Here is a 9,041-nt window from a genome sequence, read left to right as displayed (position 1 = left end):
ACGAACTAGCATTGAACCCGGACATCCAGGAAAAACTATACGCGGAAATCATGACATCAAATCAATCATTGAACAAACGTACCATCACCTTCGAAGCCCTGCAGAACATGAAATACCTGGATATGGTCATATCGGAAACGCTCCGCCTATGGCCATCGGCTCCGGCCGTCGATCGACTGTGTGTACAGGACTACACGCTGGATGACGATCAAGGTTTGCGATGCCACATGGAAAAGGGAACGGGAGTTTGGATACCGATCTACGGTATTCATCGCGATGCCAAGCACTTCCCAGAACCGGACAAGTTCGACCCGGAACGGTTTAGCGAACAGCGTAAGGGCGATATTCAGTCGGGGACCTACATGCCGTTCGGGATTGGACCCAGAAGTTGCATTGGGATGCGGTTCGCACTGATGGAGTTGAAATGTATCGCGTACTACTTGCTGTTGAACTTCCGGCTGGAGAGGACCGAGAACACCATGGTACCGCCGGTTCTGGAGAAGGGGTTCGTCACGTTGAGTGCAGCGAATGGTTTGATGTTAAAAATGGTGCCAAGATAATGACTGCTACTGGTTAATAGAGCAAGTCTCTAACCAGGAATATACCACGGGTACTTTGTATTAACGCAATTCAATTGTTCAGATAATGTATTTCGGAAATGATACTTAAATAAATAATACCAAAAAGCTTTTAATACTTTCTTATGGTACATAAATCTTTGCATGATTATTTGAAACTAATGTAACTTAATCTGATTGATTAACACAAAATATCATAATTTGCTATAATAAATTTAAAAATAAATAAACTAGTGTCCTTACGAACGAAGTGTTCCATTCATTTGTCTATCTTTTTATGCCTGACGTTACCTATTCCTACGATTTTCGTTTTTGGTTATGATTTACTCCTACCCTGCTCTCCTAATATTCACGTCAGAGTCTGCACAAATTTAGTGGCTTTGTGTCGATTTAAACCCTGCAGAATTCTAATATTAACCGTAAGCCGTCTTTAATTGTACACAAAAACACAACAGGAGCAAGAACAAATGCTTAGTCCTTAAGGATGCATGTTGGCAACAAACACGCTTCACAACAAACGTTTTTCAGGTGATGAAGACAGTAAAAAAATATCGTTTGCTGTGGCTTAGGAACAAAACTTCACGAAAGTTCAAAAAAATCGAGAAAAAAATAAAACAAAACACTAAATGCACACCGTGTATCGAAATATAGCCTTTTCTTATAAGAATCTAACTATCCAACTAAGAATTTGTGATATTCCGTTAAGCTGGGGAAGGGATCGTCATATTGTATTTCTTCTAATTTCAGAGAGCGAGTAGTGGTGCTTGAGTTAAGGCTTTTGAGCCAGGACACAAGGCGAAAATTCCTTTGTCACATCCCAGGGCGATGAGCTGCCATTAAGAGTGGCATTAACTTTCTTAGCAACGTCACTCCCAATGTTTTTGTTTCACACTGTAACACAACATATATTAACTAGACTAGACTAGACTAGACTAGACTAGACTAGACTAGACTAGACTAGACTAGACTAGACTAGACTAGACTAGACTAGACTAGACTAGACTAGACTAGACTAGACTAGACTAGACTAGACTAGACTAGACTAGACTAGACTAGACTAGACTAGACTAGACTAGACTAGACTAGACTAGACTAGACTAGACTAGACTAGACTAGACTAGACTAGACTAGACTAGACTAGACTAGACTAGACTAGACTAGACTAGACTAGACTAGACTAGACTAGACTAGACTAGACTAGACTAGACTAGACTAGACTAGACTAGACTAGACTAGACTAGACTAGACTAGACTAGACTAGACTAGACTAGACTAGACTAGACTAGACTAGACTAGACTAGACTAGACTAGACTAGACTAGACTAGACTAGACTAGACTAGACTAGACTAGACTAGACTAGACTAGACTAGACTAGACTAGACTAGACTAGACTAGACTAGACTAGACTAGACTAGACTAGACTAGACTAGACTAGACTAGACTAGACTAGACTAGACTAGACTAGACTAGACTAGACTAGACTAGACTAGACTAGACTAGACTAGACTAGACTAGACTAGACTAGACTAGACTAGACTAGACTAGACTAGACTAGACTAGACTAGACTAGACTAGACTAGACTAGACTAGACTAGACTAGACTAGACTAGACTAGACTAGACTAGACTAGACTAGACTAGACTAGACTAGACTAGACTAGACTAGACTAGACTAGACTAGACTAGACTAGACTAGACTAGACTAGACTAGACTAGACTAGACTAGACTAGACTAGACTAGACTAGACTAGACTAGACTAGACTAGACTAGACTAGACTAGACTAGACTAGACTAGACTAGACTAGACTAGACTAGACTAGACTAGACTAGACTAGACTAGACTAGACTAGACTAGACTAGACTAGACTAGACTAGACTAGACTAGACTAGACTAGACTAGACTAGACTAGACTAGACTAGACTAGACTAGACTAGACTAGACTAGACTAGACTAGACTAGACTAGACTAGACTAGACTAGACTAGACTAGACTAGACTAGACTAGACTAGACTAGACTAGACTAGACTAGACTAGACTAGACTAGACTAGACTAGACTAGACTAGACTAGACTAGACTAGACTAGACTAGACTAGACTAGACTAGACTAGACTAGACTAGACTAGACTAGACTAGACTAGACTAGACTAGACTAGACTAGACTAGACTAGACTAGACTAGACTAGACTAGACTAGACTAGACTAGACTAGACTAGACTAGACTAGACTAGACTAGACTAGACTAGACTAGACTAGACTAGACTAGACTAGACTAGACTAGACTAGACTAGACTAGACTAGACTAGACTAGACTAGACTAGACTAGACTAGACTAGACTAGACTAGACTAGAGGACTTTCCAAAAGGAAGGAAAAGGACTTTCCAAAAAGGAGAATCAGGAAAGAATGCTTGGAAAAATCCAGGGTGTAATTCTGGAGGAATCCCAGTAATCTAAGCAGTGATTTCGGGAAGAGTCCATGGAGAAATTTCTGGAAGTATACTATCAGTCATTATTGAAAGAGTCCCAGGCGAAACTCCTCCAGGAATACTATCAGAATTTCCTAGAGAAATTATAGCGAAGGAATCCTCTCAAGAATCCTAGGAGAAACCCCGGGAGAAATCGTAGACGTTTCTGGAGAAATATGAGGACTAAATCCTGGAGAAATTTCATCAAAAAGCACTGCGTTAAACAGAGTTCCGGGTCATTTGGCCGATAGTCGTTTGGCCAAAGAATGAATGATGAACTTAAGTGGCCATGCCGCTACCCGGGTAGATGAAAAGAGCTCAATAATAGCATATTTTGATATTGAGATCAAAAAGTGATGTTGGTTTGATTGATATAAGAGATAAAAGATCTGAAAATAATATCTAAAATTTACTCCTGGAACATCATCATCAGATCATAATTAGATCTTGTAAGATCTAACCAATAGCAGCAAGCTATTCGTTTGATCTTGAAATATCAAATTTTGATATTGTTCAGATGTTCCAGGAACATTTTTCAGATATTATTTTCAGATCTTTTATCTCTTATATCAATCAAACCAATATCACGATTTGATCGCCAGTATTTCACCTTTACCCGGGTATTCTCCACGTTAGTATAGCTCGAAAGAACAGCCTAAGATTTAAAGAAGAAACAATCTTTGATAAAGTACTGTTAGATTCAACGCTAACTAATCCCTGAATGGCAAAACTAGAGAGAATAGCCTATGATTAAAACAAGTAAATATTTCTGGCGATCATATGGACAGTTGCAATTCAAAAACTTCCTCTGATTTCTTTTGATCATGATTCAGCCAAACGACCCATTCGGCCTGATGGCATTCGACCAAATGGCGTTCGGCCAAACGGCATTCGGCCAAATGGCCTAGAGCATTTGTAGCAGGCATTCCAGAAGCTAGCGAGTAAAACGGGAAGAATCGTAATACGAATTTCTGGATAGCACCCGAGCAGAAGAGAATAGCAAAATAATAGCTACAGAATAACATAACCTGTTTTTATATCTTGTTTAGTTATTATTAACTTATCAAGGAATTTCTTTTCCATTACATGTTTTGTTGGACAATCTTATTTTGTTATTATCCAGCTATTGATATGCATCCATTAAACAACATATAAATAAAATGTTTTGTTATGGAGCAAACTAAGTTATAATTCAGTAACAAATTTTGAAAACGACGTATAATCAATGCTACACCATTGATCATACGTCGTTTTCAAAATTTGTTACTGAATTGTAATATTAAGAGTGTACAAATATTTGATAAACAATATCACAACAATAACAAGTTTTTAAATTGTAATTACAACATTGAAGATTTACGTTCTTTACAGCATTCCGTACATATTATCTAATAATTCCAATCAGTATTCTTGTCAGCTTATTATTTCATAAACACTTCGAAAATTATGTTCTGTTTTTTATCATTTTTTGTATCCAGTTACATATAGTCATATCCATGCCATAGAAAATCTCAGAATGTTGTAATACTTGGTGGATTAGTAGATCCTCGGAAATAGTTAGACTTATATGTTATAAGACGCAATTAGGATAACTCTATCCAAAAAAAATTGCTTTTGGTTTGTTATCAATAACTTTTGAAGATCAAAATTTGTTATTGAAATATTTTCTAAATTCATTGTTATTAAGTTGTTATTGACACAAACAAAACATGTTATTAAATTGATCTTCCAGAAACATGTTTTTGTTATGATATTTGTTATTTTGCTGCTTATGACACGCAAGTTTATAACAGAATATGTTATGTTAATAACATTAAAATAACTGATTTCATTACTCAGATATTTTGCCAAAATAACGTATTTTGTTATGCGACTGTTATTTTCTTCTGCTCGGGCAGAGAGCATTCTTGAACAAAAAAATCTTTGAACGAGTTCCTTAAAGAATCATTTGAGAAATTCCAAGTAAATTTCCAGTCGCCATTTCTGGCAGAATCTCGGGAACAGGACGATCACGAACTACTGGAGACAACATTGCTAAAGAAATCCTAGCAGAAATAACTAGAAGAAATCTTCTTAATATTTAAAATTTTAGTGGCATTTTATCAAAGACGCAATCGACGTAAAAACTTCCCGGGCAGAAGAAAATAACTAACAAGGATCAAATTTTGCTATTGGAAATCAACAGCTGAATGGCAAAATTTGTTATTGGTTTGTTGGGAATAAGAGCTAAAAGAACAAAAAAAACATTACTGATTTTGTTCCGAAAAATAACTCAATAATAACTAAAGTTATCCTTATAAGAACAAACCAAGGACAAAATATTTCAAAATGGAAAATAAGTGAATAAGTTATTATCGAGTTATTTTGAACAAAGTAAGTACAAAATAAGTTATTTCCAAAGAGATCATCATAATTGTAAATTTTGTTCTTATGAATGGAAAAAAATGTAGTGTAAGTTCAGAAATGTGTTGTCCTTGGTTTGATCATATTAGCATTAGCATTAGCATTAAGCGAGTCGCACAAATTCGTAGGTGGTACAGTTCTAGACCGCTGTTATGAGGGTTGCCTCCTTCCCGTCCGAACCAAAGCACAAAGATTTGGGACTAATCTCTGACTCTTAGACAAGATTGACGCAATCCTCCAATGGTTGAGCACTGTCCTGGCCACGTCCTTGCGACTGCTGAGGAATGGGAAAGGATGGTTAGTTTTGGACACCTATGAAAAATGTAGACAACTCTACGATCTCTCAGGCCTAGGTGTCACGGGAATTTGGGTGTTGTTAGTGGAAGGGTAAACTCTAAAGGATTCGCTTGGTTAACGTTCAGGCACACCATTGTTAGACTGCTTCGAATCAGTTGTCTGCCCAATTCATCCAGGTTTCCTACTCATCTTGTTGGCATTTGGTTGAGTTAGAGTAATGCGGGGCAAAAGTTCGCACCTAACAGACTTCACAAAATAGCTATTAAACGAAAAGAAAATAATATCGTTTTTCTTCGTTAAACGGATCCCTATCATGTTGCCTTCAAAACGTAGTACTAGATTTTTTCGCGTTCTTTTCGTAGTTTCAGTAATACAATTTTTAATGCAAGTACTCCAATGCGAACTTTTGCCCCATAGTGGGGGCAAAAGTTCGCATTATGCGGGGCAAAAGTTCGCACGTTAAATAGCATAGTTTATTGGTGTGATGTTCATTTATTTCATGGTAATTCATGTTCGTCCTTTCACTTTAGCCGTGAAATCTGTTTCTTTCTGTTCTTAGCTTTACGGCCCAACTGGAATACGACCTGGTGTTCAGCTTTGGAATACATTGTATTTTATGAAGACTTCCACAACTACTAACAAGAAGCTGTCCTTTCCTGCATAACTGAAGTTATCAAAATACATTGTGGGGTAATCATAGAGATACGTGTTGCACAAAATACATTGAAAAAAATCAAATATGCTGCAAAACTATTGAACGGGACCGTAATCGAATATTATCCCCGTCAGTACACACCAAACGCTTTCAGCAATATTTTGCTGAATTTTGCCGAGCTGAAGGGTTCAGCAAAATTTTTTGCTGTACTTTCGGCAAAGTTTGCTGAATTTCAGCAAAACGTTACTGGTGATCAGCAGAGTTTACTGAACAAATCAGCAAAATTTTGCTGAATTTCAGCAAAATGTTTACTGAAACCTTCAGCTCGGCAAAATTCAGCAAAATTTTGCTGAAACCCTCGATCGATTTTTGGTGTGTATGGTGATGAATTATAACTGTGAATTTACAAACTAAGCTATGAAAGACCCCGGTAAAGTAGAAGAACATAACATGACCTTCAGAAACATACGATAAGACACGACGAGGATGACGAGGAAAATGTTTTAAAATGTTTTTTTAGTCATTTTTTATTTCTTGATTTAAATGGGTGAACATAATGTTTTCCTTACAATGGATCTTCTTACAAAACAAAGTTGAAACCCTCTGCCAGAACAATTTCAGGGTACATACTACACATATTATACACATATAGTAGTTTCTATACGAAACCATCATTACTGCAAAGATTCTGTAATTTTATTGATGTACTAGATTCAGAAAACTAGTGCGAACTTTTGCCCCACAGCTACTGCGAACTTTTGCCCCACCGTCAAGGTTTTAACAATGTCCCTTTCTGCAAGAAGCACTAGTAGTTTATTGTTTATATGAGTGCACCTCTTGAACTACTGTGGAATAACGATTCTCCGACATCAAGAGATTTTGAGATTCTTCTTCTTCCTGTTACTACAAATTCTTATTCCAAAAAGCCCAAAAAATCTATCAAAACACCTAGAAACACATTTTTTCGCATAACTCTGCCACACCACAACGAAATCCTTCCAATTTTTGTTGACGAGTAACCGGCCTGATTATGTGTCGAACCCATGCAAATTTGTTTGGGTTCTTAACTCGTGTTCAGAAAAAGACCCACTGCGAACTTTTGCCCCGTGCGAACTTTTGCCCCGCATTACTCTACTAGATTCTGCGGTTGATAATCTGAAATATAAAATAATATTAACATCGTACGTCAAATAAGCTACATATTAGTGATACGCTCGCCACAGTTACATATTTTTAAAATATTATTTATACCGTACGATACATGTACCTGAATCCTGCTGAAATAAAATGTTAATTAGCAGTACATTGAAACACAAATACTACAAAACACAAGGAGAAGAGCATCAAACTTTGATCTTGGAATATTTAAAAATACGGTAAATATCAAGATCAAAATTTGATTTGGTAGATCTTACACCGCAACGCACCATTCTAAGGTGATCTACCCACGTTACGGGATATGTTGTCCTTGGTTTGATCATATTATAACAAAATTAGTTATTTACTTTTTTGCTGGAACAAAATGAGTTATTTTTTTTTTACTTAGGATGCTCAGAAGTACTTTTTTTGTTATGATTGCATATTTTGTTATTTTTCAGTTAATAACTCATAAATAACAAATTTTGCAATGATAACGTTTTTTGTTCTTAGCGATTAATTGAGTGTTATTTATTAATAACATAAGAATGATAAAATGAGATATGATGGCAAAATTTGTTATTTTTATATCCTTGGTTTGTTCTTTGCCTCTACCCGGGCTGAAGTACTTTTAGGCAAAGCACGTTTAATTAGCAAATTGAGAGATAAATTTGTGAAAAAAATTACAATTTTTTTATGGGTTTCGAACCCGCGACTCCGTATCGCTAGTCCGGCGCTTTAACCAACTTAGCCACAGTACAAGTTACGATTCGGCGATTAAAGCGCCGGACTAGTGATACGGAGTCGTGGGTTCGTATCTCACCATATGCGCCAACTTGTGACGTAGTTGGGGGCAAGCTCTTTAAATCGGCTTAATGGTGAACACACCTGATGTGGATGAACAGCATCGATTTTGAAAGTATTTCATTGTTTTTGAGAGGCCTTGCCCCTCCAACTACGTCACAAGTTGGTGCGTATGAATCCCACCAAAACAAATGGTAATTTTTCACAAATTTATCTCTCAATTTGCCAATTAAAAGTACTTTGCCTAAAAATACTTCATACTTCATGTTCTTACGTCTATTTCAGACATACTGACCGGCTGGTATAGCCGAAAAAGGGCAATAAAATCATTGCCAAAGATGCAATCCATGGAAAAATAATTGAATTTGAAGAAATGTGTATTTCTGAAGGAAATACTGGAGCAATACCTGTAGGCATTCTTATGAGTAAAATAAATTGTTATAAATAGAGTTTGATTAATATAAAATAATGACAGAGACAACAGACTTAACACTTGGTTCATGTCTTTTTATATAATCGAACGTTTCACGGTCAAACCTTTAGATTTTTTGGCATTTCAGTCTGATTTGATCAAACATAAACAACTACATATTTTCTTAGCCCGACGTTTTGGTCCTTTTAGGACTTTTTTCAAGGATTCGATTTCTTATTTTGGAATCCGTTCGTAACAGTACGCACTTATTTTGTTTTCAAGTTTTCTT

At 36.6% G+C, this 9,041-nt stretch overlaps 1 protein-coding gene across 1 annotated transcript; it reads left to right on the top strand.

The window, feature by feature from the left end:
• The first annotated feature begins 60 nt into the window (after positions 1 to 60).
• Positions 61 to 796, top strand: LOC134291979 (probable cytochrome P450 9f2). The gene has a single exon (XM_062860562.1). The coding sequence runs from the start codon at positions 108 to 110 to the stop codon at positions 558 to 560; it is 453 nt and encodes a 150-aa protein (XP_062716546.1). The 5' UTR covers positions 61 to 107; the 3' UTR covers positions 561 to 796.
• The last annotated feature ends 8,245 nt before the right edge of the window (positions 797 to 9,041 follow it).

This window comes from Aedes albopictus, chromosome 3, assembly GCF_035046485.1.
Source record: "Aedes albopictus strain Foshan chromosome 3, AalbF5, whole genome shotgun sequence".
In the NCBI taxonomy this organism is placed as follows: Eukaryota; Metazoa; Arthropoda; class Insecta; order Diptera; family Culicidae; genus Aedes; species Aedes albopictus.
This window is presented reverse-complemented; position numbering and strand designations above follow the sequence as displayed.